Source organism: Anser brachyrhynchus, assembly GCF_964034855.1.
Source record: "Anser brachyrhynchus genome assembly, chromosome: 1".
Classification (NCBI taxonomy): domain Eukaryota; kingdom Metazoa; phylum Chordata; class Aves; order Anseriformes; family Anatidae; genus Anser; species Anser brachyrhynchus.
Genome location: NC_137694.1, coordinates 15492226 through 15512422, shown reverse-complemented (window position 1 = coordinate 15512422; position 20197 = coordinate 15492226). Strand labels below are relative to the sequence as shown.

Below are 20197 nucleotides of genomic sequence, written 5' to 3'. Positions count from 1 at the left end.
CAGAACATTTTTATCTGAAATGTTGGGAGATCTTTTCATTGCTGCCCTGAAATTATCATTACGGGCAGAAGCGGTATTTGGAGGTTTTTTAAAAGCAGTTTAGACAGATGTGTCAGCAATACTTTAGATAGAGGTGCTTTTGCTTAGAAGCAGCAGGAGTAAGCTGACCTGCTACCAGCTCGGAGGTACTACCCCTCCTTTACCCTCCCCTCTACTCCCCTCCTCTGTTAATAGAAATTGTATTATAGTGAAGTTTTGATTAATTGAACTGCTTGATGTTCAGTTTGCTTCCCATGAGTTGGTTTGTTAGACACTGTCCAGTTACCTCCTAGAATCGTAGGACAGTGCCATTGAAAAATTCATGCCGCCACTTTAGTTCAGCTTTTTCTTACCAGTCCTTCAGATGAAATAGTAGATAAATCTCCTCAAAGACCTTCAGCTCACCCGTCTGGCACAATTACTTCTGTTCTGGTTACTCACTGTGTAACTGACAGTCAAGTGAACTTCACACAGCTTGTCATGTTACTGGAGTGCTGCAAAAGTGACCCTCAAAAGCTGTTATGTCAAAACTCTCTGGAGAGTGCAGTGAGCACGAGGGAAGGTGGTACTGACTGTGTGGATGTAAATGCCGTATCTGTACCTTTTTTCCTTTGCCAAGACAGAAGGCAAGATATCCATCTCTCAGAGATCCAATTGGTTTTTTTTATTGTTTTTTTTTTTAAGAAATATGTTAATTTACCCGTTTAGGTTTTTAATAGTTGAGAATGATGATGCGTAGTATTTAGTGTTTATCAAAATACTAAGTACCACTAGTCAGTATTCAGGAAACAACAGCTCTAATTAATTGAAAACGTAAATAACTCATTTTAATAGTAAGGGTTCATACTTGTTTTATACCAATTATCCATATATGTTGCAAGTTGTAATTAACTGTGCATATTGTTTCCACAGTGTGTTTTATTAATTTAATATGACATCAAGTTGGGAGGTAGTGTCGATCTGCCTGAGGGTAGGGTGGTCCTTCAGAGTGATCTGGGTAGGCTGGACTGCTGGGCTGAGGTGAATGGGATGAGGTTTAATAAGGGCAAGTCCTGGGTCCTGCACTTTGGCCACAATAACCCCATGCAACACTATAGGCTTGGGGCAGAGCGGCTAGAAGATTGTGAAGAGAAAAAGGACCTGGGAGTGTTGATCGATGCTCGGCTGAACGTGAGCCACCAGTGTGCCCAGGTGGCTAAGAAGGCCAATGGCATCCTGGCCTGTATTAGAAATAGCGTAGCCAGCAGGAGCAGGGAGGTGATCGTCCCCCTGTACTCTGCTCTGGTGAGGCCGCACCTCGAGTGCTATGTTCAGTTTTGGGCCCCTCACTACAAGAAGGACATCGAGGCCCTGGAACATGTCCAGAGAAGGGCAACAAAACTGGTGAGAGGTCTGGAGCACAAGCCTTATGAGGAGCGGCTGAGGGAACTGGGATTGTTTAGTCTGGAGCAGAGGAGGCTCAGGGGAGACCTCATTGCACTCTGCAACTTCGCAAAAGGAGGTTGCGATGAGGAGAGGGTAGGCCTCTTCTCCCAGATAACTAATGATAGGACTCGAGGAAATGGCCACAAGTTGCACCTGGGGAGATTTAGATTAGATATCTGGAAAAAACTTTTCTCTCAGAGAGTGGTCAGGCGCTGGAACGGCCTGCCTGGGGGGGTGGTGGAGTCACTGTCCCTCACGGTGTTCAAGAGGTGCCAGGACAAGGTGCTACGAGATATGATTTAATAGCTTAGTGGGTAGTATTGGTGATAGGGGGACGGTTGGACTAGATGATCTTGTAGGTCCTTTCCAACCTTGTGTTTCTATTATTCTAATATTAAAACAGTGTAAATAATCTGACCAGAACATGCAGGAGGCTTACTCTGAAGTGATTGTAGGTTGGCTGAATGGGATACTTGTCCTTCAGGTTTAATAAATATTGTACAAAAATGATTTCATTTTGACTGCTGCATTTTTTGAGATAACATTAAATATGTTATGTGTCTACTCAAGTATTACTAGCCTTGCAGTAGTAAGCGGGCTGAACACCTGCTATAGATACCACAGTAGCTATCTTTCTCTGCCTTCTTCCCTTACATGTTCAGAGATGAACTTAATTTGTACCTGTTCCAAGCAAAAATTTAGAGTGCATGGTTACAGAGCGAGTTCTTGGGTTGAACAAAGTTCCAATTAAAGTGAGGAAGGATTGGTTACTATTACGTCAGTGAGCCCTTTCCCTGCTAGTCCACAAGGAAGACATTTGTTGATATTAATATCGCTGTGCACAGTTTCTCATAAGAATTAAAACATCGATCTGGAGGGAAAAGTTGCTTTCGTGGCACTTTTGCTCAAGGATTTAGATGTGTTAAAACTTACTGCCTTGTGCAAGACCTAGTGTCCTCTATACAGTATAGCATGTCTATAGCGTAATGCACTGTTCTGTAGGGGTAGCTGAACTGATTTGATTAATAGAAATTACACAGCCATGCTAGCATGATGCTTAGCCTGGGGTAATTAGTCCTGCTGAGAATGACTGAACTTTATTACTGGCTCGGAGCCATCTGCATTATTTCTGAATGCCACTGCTTTAGGTGGTACATCTGCATCCACTGTAAGTGCAAAAATCTTGCTAAAACATTTTTTTTTCCATCCCCAGTGATGTTAGTAGTAACACTGCCAGACCTTTGCTGAAATTGCTTGGGCTCGAGTATGCTATTCCTTTCTGTAATTTAATGTGATCTCCATGTCCTTCAATTTCATGTTGTCCCCTTTTTTGTTGTTTTGTCCCTGAGGGTGTTTTTTGCCTGAGGCTTTCTTATCATAAGATGGAGGATTTTGCAAGAAGCGTCTGTATAAAGTCTTATTTGTAGTATTCCAGGCTAAAAAAGCTATCTGTTGGGAAGGTCAAGCAGACACAAAAATAATGCAAAAACCTTAATATTTGTAGTAGTCTTGAACTTTTTGGAAACTGAGCATTTGTTTTTGGAAAAAAAAACCAACAAAAGAAACCTTTATATAAAAATCAAGCTTTATGAAGGATTTTAAAAAAAAAAAAAAAGATGTTCATCATAAGTAGGAGTATAAAGAGCCAGTATGACACATGGGAATATATAGAGAGTATGCTGTCTGAACTGCTTTTCCATAGCATCTCCGGTAAAAAAAGTGAAAATGATAGCCTGTTGCTCCAGTTACATTGTTGATTAACTGTATACTGTTAATAGTGCATTTAATCGCAGACTAATTATAAACTAAATATATAGTCTAAGAGCATATATAGTGTATATAAAGAGCATATATAGTGTATATAGAGAGAATATATAGCATTTGTGTATACACTATATATGCTCTTAGACTATATATATAGTATATAATTACTCTGTGACTGTATATATATGTATGCACACACATGCGCACCAGATACTGTGTTTCTCATGGATACTGTCATGCTGGTGTTGTCCAATATATTTCAAAATAATTATTCTTTATTTTGAATGTGATAATGTTGATAGAAACATTCAATTTACAGTCATACAACAGAGGTGGTTGAAGAGGCTTTTTTATACATTGATAAAGAAAAAGGCATATTTGTAATGCTTCAATTTACTATCTTTAGAAAGATTATGATTTTATTAATTGATCTGTCTTTTCATTGAAAGGAGTGCCATGTATAGCTATGGATAGTTATTGTTAACAAAACATTCTTTTGTTTACTAAGAAGATCTTGTTATTTTCTTAGTGGTGTTCCTGGCTTCATGTTCGCCAAAGTCACCATTTGATTTATTGTAAACTAAAGGAAGAGCTACTCAAGCTTCTGCAGAATCATATTGTTTCATGAATTATGTTGTACAACCAAATATTGTGTAACGAGTGTTGAAGCCAGTCCTTGTGCCCTTCTGTAGTTGATATACCACCCGCTTATTTCTTTCTCTGTTTCAATTGTGTACATAACAATCTTGTTGTATGCCATCTTATTTTATGTTGTCTTTACCTTTTATGCAGAGGCAAGGAGCTTCTGTGGATATTTGTTTTCTTCTTGTTGGCTTTTGAAATGAAGGAAGAAAAATCTTGATAGTATGCATCAAGTTCATTAATTTGATCTATTTGCTTTAAGATACTGAATTACTATGCATTTAACAAAATGACATGGAAAACAGTATAATTTTTCATTAATAGGAGCCTAATAGCATAAGATTTCTTCATCCTCTTTGAACAAGACAGACAAAATATGCAGTTTTTACCATCAAATTGTGTTTTGCTGTGGTTAAGATTCCTAGCTTGGAAATCTTTTTAGACAAATCATTTTATGTAAATAGTTGCTGTGTTTTACCTAATCTCTGGCATGCGTCCTTTTTGTAACCATTTTCAAGAGAAGTCGCTAAGTAATTATAGGCATATGAGAGAAAAAGCTGAGTCTGAATTGATGCGAGAAAAAAAATCCCATTGGATTTCTATTTTTCATCATAAGCCTTAAATAGGGCTTGAATTTAGACTTCCTCAAATTTTTAAAAGTTTGGTTTCTGTTAAGGTAGTTTCATTGTTGTTTCATTGCTGTGTCACTTTTTTTTTCTAAAGCCATAACCGTTCTTGGTTTCTCTTGAAATTTCACTTTCTTTTCTGCATACAGTTCTAGAAAATGAAACCAAGTATAATTGTAACAGTGGGTATACTTGGTGTCTAGTTTCCTTTAAATGACCATGAACATCCTTCAAGTTTGCCATAATGAGTGACTTAACGAAACTATTTTTCCCTATTAGCATTAATCTGACTTCAGTTTTTAATGATGTTAGTCTTCCAACTGTAACTGTTTGAAGAATTTGATTTTGCTGTATTATTAGGCATTTGGTAAGTTTAGTTTCACTTATATAGGCCTTGTCAGAGGGCTATATATCAGATATTTTAGGATGGATTCAGTACTCTGCTCTCTACCTTGAGGTGTTAATATGGTCCTGAGAGGCATGTTATTGATGTCTCATCAGAATGACTGTGTCAGAAGTTAATTACAGTGGGTTCAGGTTGCCTTTGCTGTAGCACATGGAGTATTTCTTAGCTTTTATCCTGATTCCAGGCCCATCAAAGACTGTTTATTTCTTCTCTTGCTTACTTGCACTTACAGATGTCCACACCTACTGTTTCTTACATTTCTAGAAAGCTCTGCTCTTTCAACTTTTTGTCATCAGTTAGTCTGAAATCCATTTGCTGCTATTTCATTTTTAATACCAATTGTGGTTACTATTGTCATGATCTAATACACAGAAGTTTTGGTTGTAAGGCTATATATTTGTACCTGCCTTAGGCTTCAGCAGGTACAAAGTAAAATCTGGGGCCTGGCAGGTTGTGATTTATTTGCTTCCAACAATTCAAAGGATCCCAGCAGGAAAGAAGTGATAGTGGATAAGAACTTAGGAAGGAGGGGGGGATTTAATGGCCTGCCAAAGAGGATATTCTTTTTGGACAGGAATTATGATAATTATGACAAAAGAGTTTAAAAGAATGATTTTTGGCTGAGAGAAGGGAAGACATACAGAGGATAGCTGTGAGTCTCTGAAAGATTATCTTTTTGCATCTTGTAAATTTTGGAGCATGCTGCAGGCTAGTTCTCCGAGAGCCAGAGGAATCACCTCTAAGTTGATCAAACTCAGCGGTTCAAATTCGATAGATATTCATTTCCCCTTGGGATGGCCTGGGGAAGATTCACGTACGTATTTTTTTCTAGGGGAGTTTGGCTGAGGATAACAGAGAGGATGTGCACTTCCTTTTGTTTATGTATGGCAAATGGTGAAATCTGTTGCTTAGTGGTCAAGGAAATAACACTGAGAAGCAGTTCATAATATTTATCTTTTTCTTTCTTCTGGGTCTGAAGAGTTTATTACTGTGTAACCTAGTGGTTGTACCGAAGAACATGGTTGATTCAGAAATTACATCATGTCTGAGGTTGTTCCCTTTGAACAGTTGGATTCAGAAATAGTGTTAGAGAGGATGGAAAGGGATGAAAAGGACAAGTAACTTGGTATGACCAAGGAAAAGAAATGTGCATTTGGTTTGTCTGGAAAGATTAAATAATGGTGGTAGCTATTAGCCAAAAATCCTGTCTGGAGAATTTCATTGAGGATAACGTAATAAGATGTTACATCTGCAAATGCATACGGATTAGAGAGCCAGGTAACAAAATCCAAAAGATGTTAGTTTCACAATCCACTGACTTAAACCAGAAAAATTGAATCATTGTTTTCTAGGTATGTTTCTGAGATGTGTGGAAGAAGAGATGATGGTGTTGGGAGCCCAGACTATGTGCTTCCTATGGCCTGTAATAAAGCATTGCTAATTTCTAAACAGGAATTACTATAATCAACAAGGAAAATGTTATTCTGTATTCTCTTATTATAAATAAATTTACTGTATTTGGGCGACAGTTGTTGCCAGAAGATTAGTAGTCGTACCACATAGGACAAACTGAGAATAGATCCAGTGTTTAATGTTTCAATTCTGAAAAGAGTTAATTTTTTAATGCAGTTGATCTGGTCATATTTTTGACAAATGTATTTACACAAACTTGAAAGTTGAAAGCTTATTGACAAGACTTACTAGACTGTGAAATACTGTTTTTTTTTGACAGTCAAGAAAGAGGGTAGTGCTGGCTACAGGCCTCTTCTAATGTAGTGACAAAGCATGGACAACAATTGTAATTGGAAAGGAATGTGTAAACATAACTGATACGCATGACGTGTATAGGTATAAATTTAAAATATTGCAGAAAATCCATGGCTGGCAGGAACCAGAAAGATACGTATCATAGAATAATCTTACCAATATAGAGGTATCCAGAATGTTCATAATGATTTAGAATAGGAGGAGGCAGAATATTAGAATATTAGAGACGGAATATGAGAATATTATTTTTCAATAAATGCTCTAGCTTTACTTTTGGAGAGAGGCAGGGTAATTTGTTCATCTATAAATTAACGACACCTCGTATTCCAGCAATAAGTAAGGAGGATGTTAGACAAATGTACTACTTTCCTGGAGCCATTTGTTTATAACTTCTTATTGAGTGGGGAAGAGCAAAGTTCAGCATTCAGAAAGGGAAATGGGGATTTCTGTTAAAATCAGTCAGTCAGACACAAAGCTGTTAAAAAAAATAGTAGAGGAGTTGAATTCATTTGAAAGAAGATTTCAAGGGTATGAAGTTGAATGAATGATAGTCAAATATTTTTTAATGGAAAATATGCATGGTCAGACAAATTGGTGGATTTTGATTGCTTAGTTGATTAAAGAAATTGTGTAGGGGCATTATATATTCATTTTATGTGTAATATCTGTAATTTAGATGATTTAAATCTCTGAAGTTATTGTTCCCCTAAGTAAGTATGTAAATAAGCCAACTTTTCCTCACTTCGCAGTTGCTGTACATTCTTGGCAGATAAATTTGTTATTAGGAGAGCTGGAAAAGAGGAACAGAGGTAAGGTAGTGATAGTGTTCATTGGGTATGAACCTCAGATTATGGCAGATTACTGGAGGAAAAGCAGATGTGGGTGGGCAGGGCATTTTATATATTCAACTCATATACACGCTTCTATTAAAACAAAAGCAAACCCTGTTTTAAAAATATGAAAATACTGTACTAAACTTAGGTAAAATAGTGGAATAGGACTGCATCCATGCTGAGGTTGCTTTTCTGATGTTGTTTCTGTCCTAGCATTCATGCAGCTGTAGCAGGCAAATGTGTACTTCACCAATTGGTATGGGGAATTGTGCTATGCAGAAAAAAAACATAGTTTTGTGGAGACCTGTGAATAAATGCAATTATACATGTCACAGGAGGAGATTAAATGGCCTCTTTTTCTTGAAGATAAAGACTGTAGAGGTGCATTCATGGGGAGAAAATAAAGGGTCACAGAAGGACTTGTTGATTAGCAGAGAAAGAAATGACAAAAGCTAAGGACTGGAAAATGAGGCCTGGCAAATTCAGAAGTATATAATAATTGAAAAATGGGAATGTGTACACAGGTTTGTTGTAATTCCTCAAGTAAAAGTAAATACTGGTTATTCAAATCCTAAACATAGTAACCAATGTTGATATATAACTGTTGATATATAATGTGTGAGCATGTTCAGGTTAAAAAACAAAAACAAAAATCACCAAAACCAAACAAAACCCAACAAACCAACTAACCAAATATCTGTGAAAGAGGACTGAAGTCTAATCTGTGTTCAGGTGCTGGATGGGAGCCATTTTTTTTGTGTCATTCCTGCCTTGCCTTAAGGATCAGTGAAGGTAAGGTGTTGCTGTATGTAATAGAAGGTAATGAGTGGAGCAAGATTTAATCCTTGAACATAGGAAGCAGCTTTGAAAATAGGCTGTTTCCACAAGAGTAGTTTTACCTTGTTTCCTGCCTCACGCTCATAATCTTAAAATATTAGTTTCATCAGATGTTTAATGGACTCTTCTCTGTTATTGTTTGAAAAGTAAATTAGTACAGTCTTCTTATTTGTTCACCATTCAGAGCCAACCTTCACTGCCCAGAGGCACCGAATCTGGTTACCTGTAGTATTGTCTTCAACGTAGCCCCTCTTCAGCTGAAGAACAGCATGGTCTTCATGTCAGTTCAGGGAAAGATGTGAAGACCTAACCTCATTAAAAGAAGGAACATCCTATTATTTTTGGAACACACTGTTTCTGTGGCAGATTGTAAACAATTCAAAAAATTTCCCCCAATTTTTAGCTGACCTATCTTGCAAACTAAAGATGTAGTAGAAGCCTGAGATTTTTAAATGAAACAGCTGTGGCATAGCAAAGTCTCAGTGACTGAATCAAGTTTCCAACTTTCATTGCACTTGATTTAAACCATTTCTGGATTTCTACATTGTAGGCTGTGCAACTGAGGCAGGATTTGTCAGAAACCTCTGGATGCATTTATCTTTTTAAAGACGCCTTTAACTTGTCATCATGTGCGTTGTTTTTTTTTTTTTTTTTTTTTATAGCTCAGTTTGATATTTATGGGCATAAAAAGTCATGCGGTCACAATTATTAAGCCTAAATGTTTGTTGCAGTTTCAGTATAGGAAGTGAAGTGATTCACTGTGTTTGGAAATTTCTTACGATTTGACGTTTGCTTGGTAACTGTTCAGAAGATGAATTTATAATTCAAATAACACTCTTGTTTTTGTTACATGCAAATACACTCCAGGAAAGTCAGTTGTGTCTGGAAAAAAAGTCTCTCATGGAAGACTTCACTTACCGATCGCAGTAGCAACTAATACATACGCTAAATCTTCTTAATTTAGCTATAGTGCATTACATATATGTGTGGGTGTGCGGTATTTTGGCAAAACACAAAAATTAGTTTTCCGTGAGCGTTTTTTTGGGTTAGATATTTAGCGCATGGAAGCTGCTGCTGCACTTATCGAACCACTTACCTTTTGTTAAGACCTCTTTGTCCACAAATTCTTTTCACTTGTTTTGTTTTGTTAGTTCTCATACAAGGGTAGGTTTCACTTACTAGCTGTTAGAGCAAGAATAATGTATCTTTCTCCTTACTGTTAAGGAGTTTAGAGCAGCACTGCTCACATTCACCTCTTTTATGATGATACACTTCAAATAATGTTTCTTTCCCCTTTCTTATGCCTGCAGTTAGCACACTGTTAAACGCATCTTCAAGCACAAAGTTGCACTGATACTTGTAATAATTTCCTGATGTGGGAAGCTGTCCTTTTTTTTTTTTCTCTACTTCCCTTCTGCTCGCTCCTGTGGTTATTTGTGACAGGGATTTATGAAAAATATCTTGAAATAGGATTTGGAAGAAAACCCTGATACAAAAAAGCGGTAGGTTGTCATCAGTTATTGTGCTTTTTCCCCGTTTCTAATTGAGTTTAATATGAAGTAAAATCTCACAACAGATTGTGAGAGATCCTAGTATAGTTGTAAGTAAAGCTGCACTGATATTGCTCTGCTAATAACAGTCTGACATAGCCAGAGTGACAGATTTTCCAGCAATAATGTTGTTTCAGCAGTGACACTGATTTGTTTATCAGATACGGCAGCAAGTTAAACTGTTGCAAGATAGGGTAGGAAGTTAGAGATCATAGCAAGATAACAGAAACCAAATGTATCTTTCCAAAACCCAGCTTGAGAAGGAAACAAGGGCGTGCTGTTTGCCAACAGCATTGTGCCGTCAGCTTGCCCGCCTGCCTGCCTGCCTGCCGAGTGTCAGCAGTCAGAATGAGGACATAATAATGCATATATTCAAAGAGTATGGTTAATTCAAACTATAAAAATAAAATATGTTTTAATAATTTTAGGTTGAACACCTTCCACAGATATTTTACTGTAAATCTTGTGTTTTTTTTTTTCATTTTAAGTGATTTTCTATTGTGTGAGAATTTCTTCATAACATAGGAAATTGATGATACCAAATGCATAAAATAAATACATAAGAAAATATTTCTTCCATCCTGACTCTATTTATAATAATCACTGATGTTGCATTTTTTTCAAATAACATAAAAATGTCTAATGACATTTCTCCTTCAATTTAATACTCCACAAAAGTAAATTAAGATAAAGAAGCAGTAATTGAAAACACACCATGCTTATGAAACACTTCTGAAGCATCGAGACAAACTGAAGTTATCCAACTAAATACTGATTTGAAAGAAAATTCAAGCATTTTTTTTTTAAAGATTTATCACTGGGAACAGACATGTAACATTTTCCTTTCAGGTCTGTTCTTGGAATGCCTGTACGCTCTATGCACTCTGTACTCAGTAAAACATACAGTATCTCTCTAGTAAAAGAGACAGTAGAATAATGCACAATCTCAGTTTTCCTGTTACTCCACGTACAATTCATTAAATCAAAAACTTTGTCAGAAGTTACTCTTCATGTGGTTCTCTGCCCTGCTCCTAGCAATTTTTGTCAGGACCACTTACCACACTTGACGATTCAAAGATTGGTTGTTCTGGCTTTCTGTTATCATGGAGTAGCTTGGGCTGGAACTCAACCTTAAAGGCCACCCAGTTCCAACCCCCTGCCATGGGCAGGGACACCTCCCACCAGACCAGGTTGCACAAAGCCCCATCCAGCCTGGCCTTGAACACCTCCAGGGATGGCGCATCCCCAGCTTCTCTACTTCACATCCTTCTTCTTTAACAGTCATTGGGTATGGGGTATGAGTCAATTCTAATTTTCCTATTAGTCAGTTATTACGTCTCTCTTTTTTTTTTTTTTCCTCTCCAGATAAGTGCCCAGCAAAACAAAACCCAACCCCCAAGTTTAATTTTGCTTTTTGAATTGCAGGATTGTTCTCTGAATTAGGAAAAGGAGAAGGTAATTACGGAGTCAGATTCTTCTCTCCTTTGGGTGTAAGACGAATGAATTCAGTGATATCACAGCAGTATGTGTGAAGTGGGAGTGGGATTTGGCTGTCGTAAAGCTGGAAGGTTTTAAGACTGAAGCCGATTGTCCTTAGCTGTATGGTTGAGGTGTTTTGTTTGAACAGTGGGGAAGGGAATGGTAAGTTAGTGTATTCTGTACCTTTTAATACTACATTGAAACTTTGCTAAAGAAATGCTGCATTCTTTTCTTTTAAAAGACTTTAATGGCAGTTGGTAACTAAAACACTTTCCTTCAGAGGAAACGTGTCTAAAATATTCAGCTATCAAAGAGTTCTGATGCCTAGCACATACATTGATGTTCAGTAAGAACTATTGTGTGTTTTGCAGTGTGATGTACATAATGGTTAACATGGCAGACAATTCCTTTCTAATGCCCAGGTAAATTATATAGCATATTGAATATAGTATTTCTTTTAAATAAAAAAAAAAAGAGAGAGAGAAAAGAGATGTTGAAGCATGTGTACAGTGGGACATAGTGTCTGTCTGCCTGTTCGGTTCAGAAATAAACTTAGAAAAATCCCTCCATATCATACCGAATTCTACTTTCACAATGCGTACTGATGTGAAATAATTATGTATAACGTGCATGTGTGTATTTATGTAACAACGGAGGAAGAGAGTTGTATTGATCTAATATGTATCTGGATGTATACATTTTTAATCTAATATGTTTATAAATCATTGTAGTGATTCTTATTCCCCGGTACTAATGAAGCAGACAGAACTAGTGACCAAGTAGTAGTGTCTTGTAACCCATAAAAATTGTTGCCATCCATCTTGAAACTAGGTATCTGTGATCTACTTAGGTTTCTATTTCCCTAGTGTGTGATGTACCAGTTTAAGGTGTGGCTCTTGAATAGGTAATAGGTGCTGGCACTGTCCTCATCTTTTTGTATTTTTAGCATGGGCTAACCTCATTTTACAGTGTGAAATCGGATGGAACTGCGTTTGAAGCTAGAAGAAAACAGATACCAGCTAATGCTTTAGGGATAGAGACTATGTGGAAACTGGTGGTTGTTGCTTGAGGTTCCACGATGTATTTGCTGGAATTAGCATATTTAGAGTCCTGTACAATTCTGCTTGCCTTAGGCTGAGTGGTGTGAAGTGTAATTGAACTAATGACTCACTCTGATGAGATCATTTTTAAGAATGTAGTGGGCTTCTTATTGTACAATACTATGGCATGTATTTGCCCTTTTTTCTCCAGTGTTGCTGACTATTTTTTGCATTCTGTTTTAGTCTTTTGTCTGTCAAGCACCCACGGCACACCTTCATATCCCTCCTAAAATCCTCTTCTGTATCAGTAGGACATACAGTGTTCCTCCACTAGTTAATCTTTATTTTGTCTTGTTTGTGTTAAATCTGTCATCTTTGTGGTACAGGTCATGTATGCTTCTGTTTTCTAATGAATCCTGCATGTATACAGTATTGCACATATTCTTACTCCCTGCTCTGTGCAGAATTTTCTTCTGCAGACCTCAAAGTGCACTCTAACATTGTACAAGTCCTTTTTCTTTTCCTTATTTAATGCAAGATGAGGAACAGTAAATGTACAAATGAACTGGCTTACGTTCTTACAGCCAATCATTGACTGATCGACATAACCTTTAAAACCTGACTTAATCTCTTGCCCTAATTCCTAGGCTGTATTTTCTCTTTGTTATGAAGTACTGCTTCATTGAATCTGTATTTCTAGTGAATGAGCTTTTAACACTAAATATGTAGTACTTGAGGTTTTATTTAGTTTTTAAAAGTAAAGCTGTATTGTCGAGAAAGCTTTCAAGTCTGCAAGCTTTTCTTAAACGATTATTTCAGATAAGGACATGAGTAATGACAAGCATATTCATGTGCAGTGGTCATTATATCTTTTTTCTTCTTTTTAAATAAATGAATAGTATTTTAAATTCATTTAAGAATGTTTTATTGGAAGGTAAGTCATCAGTTAAATCTTATTATGCCATTAATCTTAGAGATCCCACTTTCTCTTCCTTCTAATGCTCAGAATACTGAACACAGTTACTCAGAGAAAGAAAGAACTGTTATAAAAAAAAAAGTTTCTTAGTTTTTTTGAGTTCACTTCTTTTCAGAAAAGCTTACTCCTTCAAGAATATTTTTAAAATGGTAAATCTGAAACATACAGGATTTAAAAACCAAAACCTTCATGTACACAACTGTTAAGTTTACTTCTGAATAAGATGAAGGATTTCTGTTCTTGTAGGAAATGAGGGGTAGCTTGGATGAAATTCACACTAATTCATACTGTTTGTAAGTGGGTACAGTTGAATGCAGGTATAGTTGGGTTAGCTTTTAAAACAAAGCCAATGAAATTATGGCTGAATGAATATTGCACAATAATTTTAGGTAATTAATTATTATCAAATAGATAATAAACCTTATGGTCAGAACTTGGCTAATTTGAAGAGGCTGGTCTTTTTGGAATATAGAGTCATTATTTTTTTTGAGACTTCTGTTCTGGTAAACTAAGCCATGAGCTGAAGTAAACTAAGGTATATTAAAAGTACTTTTTTTTTTTTTTTTTTAAACCATAAACCAGTGTTGGCAATACAGATATGATTTAAAAATGTGTTGGAAAATGACTTTTTGCTCCCTTAACACCAAACTTAATTTTTTTTTCCTAGGCAACTTTAGAAAAATGCTTCAGAAATACTCACTTTTAATCTAATACTTTAGTCAAACTAGTTCTCATATTCAAGGATGTGTTCTGTCTTTGTTTATTTGTTTCTGCTTTTAATAGAAGCCAATACTTATTGAGAATTAGCTTTTAATTATAGTGGTAGCTGGTGACACACTGAGCAGTTTATATAACCAGACAAGTGAAATCATTCTAATTGATTTTGTAGCTTTCTGGGTCCTATTCCGCACTCCCCCCCCCCCCCCCCCCCCGACCCTATTCCCCCTGCAACCGGTACCCAAGTCAATGAATGTAGCCACTGTTCATTGAAATAATTATTTTTTATGCATGGGATAGTGCAAAAGGCTCACAAAAACGTTAGGGGGAGATGAATATCTCAATTCTTGCTTGCAGTGCTATGGATGATAATGACTTCTTAAGGCTTCCTGATTCTTCACCAAAGGTATAAGATGAAATGGAAAAAGGATGGAGTGATGGTATATCATGACTGTCCAGAAAATAGAGAAATAGGGTAGCTAGCAGTCATGATGGTTGGCTTGTGACAAAGCAGTTGCATGATCAGAACTGATCATCATTGGAGGAAAGGTGAATTCTAAATAATACAAAAGTTAATGAGGACAAGAAAATCATATACTTTATCTATGGCACTTGACAGCTGTATCTGTCTATGCAGATAGATGCTATGAATGAAAAATCGCTTTCCGGAAGATTCTCCAGCCTCCCCATGGCTGGAGGTCCAGTCACGGAGCAGTGTGAAAATCTGAGTCTTTGCACACAAATGGTTTGTTGGTTGATTGTCTTTTAATGTCAGGCCCAAGGACTTTTACATCTGTTTTTGCCTTTCTGTAATGTAATTTCTTTGCCTCTAGCCCCCTCCATCCCTCCTGTGTAATTATTCAATATCGTGTGCTTTCCGTATAGAAACTGCAGATCTGAGGCTGTGATCAACTGTTTCGGAACTCAAGACTTTTCCCTTTTTTTGTGGAAGTATTCTCAGTTTTTGAACCAACCTGAGTACTTTTTCCCATAAAAATGAACTGGTTCTGAACCATTAATTGAAGAGCATAGCATAAATGGCTCTTTTATTTTTTTAAACATGTGCATGGTAATTGTGTGCTGGAGAAATTTGAAATAATTACCTATCTGAATATAAGATTAAATAGTATGTCTTGCAAAATGTTGAATTTGTGCCTTAGAATACGAAGCATTCCCGAGTGGAATTCTTGTTTAAAAATTATTTTATATTTACAGAGAAACTCAGCCATACAAATATTTTTAAAAGTTTGCACTTCATTAAGGCTATTTATTTTCTAAAAAAGAGGACTTGAATATTTTTGACAAATATACACATGGTGTTACGCTAACAAACAGCCATGCAACAGATATCTTACATAATGAAGAAATCGAATATACAAGACCTACTCTATTTAACATAGATATTGGAAAATTTACAGTCTAGCCAATAGTTTTTTTGTTTTTTTTTTTTTAAAAAAAAGTTTTTCTTATTTGGCAGTATTTTTCTACAATTTGTTCAATATTCCTCTTGATGTGTTTTGGTGAGTACTGAAGTCTAGTCAGTGACAACCTGAGGTACTAAACATTTCTGCCTTACTTCGTTGTCTTCAAAGGTAATCTTTTTGTTCCTTTTAGGCTCTATCCATGAGTTGTGTATTACCGCGTTATTTGGCATGGGGTCCGCTTCCACTATCGAAACAACTCGTTTTTTCATCTTACTTTTCAGAACTTTCTGAAACTTTTGCCTGGTGAATGCATAAAGGAGAGGGTGAAATATAGTCGTTCCGTACGCCATCACTAGAAAACATAATCGCAACTTAACCAAAAGGTCACTTGGGCCCAAACACAAGATTGTGGTGTTTAAAACGGAGATGGGTGTCCAGCAGAGCAGGAAGGTTGAAATAATCAAGAGGGACATTCTGAAGACTCTCTTTTGCCGCTCTCGTCGCTCCCGGTGCCGTTTCACGGCTCGGCGCAGGGCGATTATGACCGACACAGAAGTCCTTACACCAAAGACTACATTCCTCCCCGCACTGCTCTGTGAGACGTCGGTAGTCTCGTGCTGAGTGGTCAAAGAGATAGTTTTTTTCTTCCGAGCTTTCTTCTTTTGTCCTGTTGTAAATCTCGTGCCAATTCGGATATTCAGAGCCTGGAGTATTTTGGTGTAGGTAATGAGCATTACTATAACGGTGAAGAAGAAGATTGGGATCTGCACGAGGAGGTGGTAGTACATCCCCAGCTCCGTGTGGTATTCGTTTGCACTGACGCACAAAAGCGTCTTGTTTTCCCAAGTGCTCACGCTTTGGAGGCTGAAAAAATTGACTTCAATGAAAGGAATCAGGAAGGAGAAAAGTGAGATGATCCATATTGATGTCATTAATATCACAGCCCTTCCCATGGTCAGAATTCGATTGGCAGGTTTTACAGAGATATCGTATCGGTCCAGAGTGATAGCAAAGACATTGATTGCAGTTGAAACGCTTGCAAAAGAGACACAAGCCTCATGGAAGCAGCAGATTAGAGCAGTGTTACTCTCCAGTGAAAGCAGAAGGATAACTATAGTTAGAGGAATACATCCCACACAAATTATTACATCAAGTACATGAAGGTTCATTGTAATTATGTTACTGACAGAATTGATTAAGTTGGATTTCATACAGTAAAGTACCAGCACGGTGAGGTTGCTGCCAAGTCCCAAAACAATTTCTAACATCAAAAATCCAGTGAGAGAAACTTGAAAGCTTAATGCATATGACAGGGGTCGGTACATGTTGGTGTCGATGTCATCAATGGCATCTCGAACTGTAATGTTAGATTCAGACTGCATGTTGACCTCCAGAATGGGGGAGAAACACATTCTTTTGTTGCAGTTGTTTTTTTCTCCTGAAAGGTGAAATAAATATGGAACTGTTTGATTTCTTTCTTTTTTAACATTTTTTTTTTGTTATTGTGGAAAAATGCTGGGAAAGGAGGAGGGAGGAAAAGCATCTATTCTTACCAAATTCTTAATTATTTACTGTATGTTTAGAGCTGTGCTTGGCATGGACTCAAAAGCCAGAGAATATACAATAAGGTCTTTCCTTTTAAAAGGAAAGCAGGACTTTTTTTTTTTTCCTTTAAAAAAAAAAAAGAGGAAAAAAAAGTGAAAAGCTTCCACTTAGGGGAGACAAGGCTTTATTTATAGTGATGTGGCTTTTACAAAGGGCCCGCTTGTTGAATAAACTATACTTGTGCATTGCCTTTGTATTGTGTTGAGGGCTATTTCAGAAGAATGCTGTTGAGTATTAACAAATTAGTACTCAAGATCAATTTAAAAAGGCTCTTGTGGAAACAGAAAGTGATAGGAGCGTGGAACACTTGCTTATGTATCATAAAAAGAACACAAATTATTTTATGGCAATTTAGCAGTCTCTTTCTTATGAAGACTTCGTACGTAAGAGTGTTGTAGGCAGAGATGGGAAGTTCTGCAATTAAGCAGATTTTTTATAGAGCTTGGAAACTTCTGCTCACTTTTATCTTGTGTGCATCTACATGTATGAAACTTATCACTGTAGCGATTTTATGTAAGTATGTATAATTTCAAATGCAAATCTTACATAGATTTGGGGTAATGGAGTTTATTATAAAAGGCTATGAATATTCTATTTCTGCAAGAAATCAGTGCCTAGATGGAATGGAAGTGTATTTAATTTTGTTCCAGAATAGATTTAAAGGAATAGCTTTATAAAATAACATTAAATATAAAATTGTCTCTTTCATTTTTTTTTTTACATACTGAAATTAAATCCAGCAGATTTGTATACACAGTGTATTTATCCTAAGAGAAAGTGAGGTTCAAAAAAAGTAGCATTTAATGCATCTAGGAGATCCAGAGATATCTAAAAAATCTAGGAAATTTTTATTTTGTGGCTGCATCTGCTTTGTTTTACACATGCTGATAGGTTGTAAACATAGCATCTGCATCTAATACCTGACATGTCTATTATTTATAGTGTCAGCCAGCGCTGGAGTTTGTAATGAGATGAATAAACAAAAGAGAGGTCATTCAATTTCTTGTTGTGATGCTTGAGGATTTTAAAGTAGCTTTAAATTTAAGAGGGGAAGTACTTGGCACGAAACTAAATTTAAATGCAGACCTTTGTTCCACTCTGCATACATTAAAAATGGATAGCACTAAGGTGAACAAAAATGAGCTGTTTTTAAATGAAAGTATGAATTAAGCACACTTGGGATACAATATGCAAATGGATTTTATCTGCAGTTCTGAAAAGCCTCAATTGCACAATACTATTAATTGCAAATTGTATGATGAAAATTCTTGCTATGCTTCAACAGTTACTTCACATTTGCCTCTTAAATACAAAAGATATAAATTAGAACGTATTAGTTTCAGGCGTGAAATACATTTCAAAAGCTTTGTTTAATTTCTAATTTAGGCAACCTCTAATAGGTTTATATTAAACCTCAGGAATATGATTTCCTCTGTGTATGTAGTCCTGGCTTTGACTGTATTTCAAGGACCATTCAGAATACTTGAACTTGATAAATTGAGTTCTCATGTATTAGTAAAAGCCAGGACGAAATCAAAAGCAGATCTCACTCAAAACAAACAAACAAAAAAGATCTTAACTGTGACATTATGCTACCCGAAATCTTGCGACAACAGAAAGCCTCAGATGTGCTATATCTGAGTGTTCAATCTAAATACCCAGATTATGTATCACCTCTTTGTTGCATGGGTCAATTTCAGTTAAACACGAGTTGAAATGTCAAGGCAGAGGGGTAATTTACCAAACACTTTGCCTTTCTGAACCCTGCCTGTTCCCTTGTAAATGCAGAACAGAGGCTGGGTGCATGCAACTTCTGACCTACCTGTTTTCTGTGCCTCAGGGGTCTTTCAGATCATCGTAGCAGCTTGTCATAAATTCGTACATGGTGTCACTGCCAGGTATTTGACATGCACTGTCACCTCGGAACCAAGTGGTAGCTGGGCTCTTATTTCATTCCGTGCAGACTTTTTTTTTCCTTTTTTTGTTCCAGCAATTCAGCAGCAGCAAATTTTGATTAAACATGGGGACTCCTCAGTTGCCTGAGATGCTTGTACAGACCAGCGCGTGTTCTGTGTGTCTGTTCTGAGTTTCAGGCCAGCAATAACAAACCTTCTTTTACGTGATGTTAATTTCTTTCCCCTGTTGCATTTTGTAGCAGCCTCTTTTTATTTTCCAGGTTTAAAAACCAAAAAATATCTGACTTCTGTGTTCAGAGTGTACGTAGGCATCCTTTAGTTACAGTTGCGTGTTTCTTTCTGTAATATTCCTGCTCATTACTTTTGAGTGATGGCTTAGTCAAAGAAGTTGCTGTACATCATAAAATCCAGTTCATGTGCTTTGCGAATAACCATGAGTTACCTAATTTGGTTTATTTTCACTTAAGGAGAATACATAACAGATCATAAAATTGAGAGAAAAATATCCATTAGTCATTATGACAAATAAGATATTTAATGAGCAGTTTAGAAAAAGCCTGGTTAAACCCTTGTGCAGCTTGCTGGTGAAGTATGCATATTCTCCTTGTGGGAATTCATGTTTCATTGTTTCTTCATGCATCGGTAGTTTCCACAATTCTGGTTTTAAATTATAAATCCCTCTTTAAGAGATGCTCACCATTTTAAGAATCAATCATTGCATCCTTCTTGCAAGGAAATGTGAGCAGATGTGTTAGTCTTCCACGTATACTGTTGAAGTGTCGTGCACGTAAATGGTAATACAAGCGTGTTCCATTTTTTTGTTTGTTTCTAATTCCTTTATGTCTTAAGAATACATTTTAGTGATGCATCCTGCTGCTCGGAGGTCATACAGCTAGAAAGGTACCCGGTCAACTGCATTCTTCGTATTGTCAGTTGGAAAACTGAATTAGTTGCTGCATGCCCTTGTGAAGAGGAGAAAAAAAATGGTTAAAAGTAGGGCTTATCATTTCAAAATCAAGTAATGCAACAATATCTTTTGTAACATCACTTATTTCATGAATAAAAGATATCTGAAATTGGATCTTACAAATTCCATAGAAAACCACTTAGTGTGTTCACTATTTCCTAGTAAAATCATGTCATTCTGTTAA

The 20197-nt window shown here is 36.6% G+C and overlaps 2 protein-coding genes across 4 annotated transcripts in view; one reads left to right on the top strand and one right to left on the bottom strand.

Annotated features, from left to right (window-relative positions):
- The window catches only part of COG5 (component of oligomeric golgi complex 5), a 186631-nt gene that overhangs the window by 17019 nt on the left and 149415 nt on the right, over positions 1–20197 (top strand). The window lies entirely within an intron of this gene.
- Positions 15338–20197, bottom strand: part of GPR22 (G protein-coupled receptor 22) — a 46150-nt gene continuing 41290 nt past the window's right edge. Inside the window, exons 2-3 of one of the 3 annotated variants that reach the window (XM_080582422.1) lie at positions 18949–20008; positions 15338–16960 (exon numbers count right to left, since the gene is read on the bottom strand). In XM_080582422.1, the coding sequence (XP_080438548.1) occupies positions 15636–16937 (1302 nt within the window). In that variant the 5' untranslated portion in view covers positions 16938–16960; positions 18949–20008 and the 3' untranslated portion in view covers positions 15338–15635. Of the gene's footprint in view, positions 20009–20197 lie in introns of all 3 variants that reach the window. The other 2 variants (XM_080582421.1, XM_080582420.1) reach the window with 2 other exon arrangements.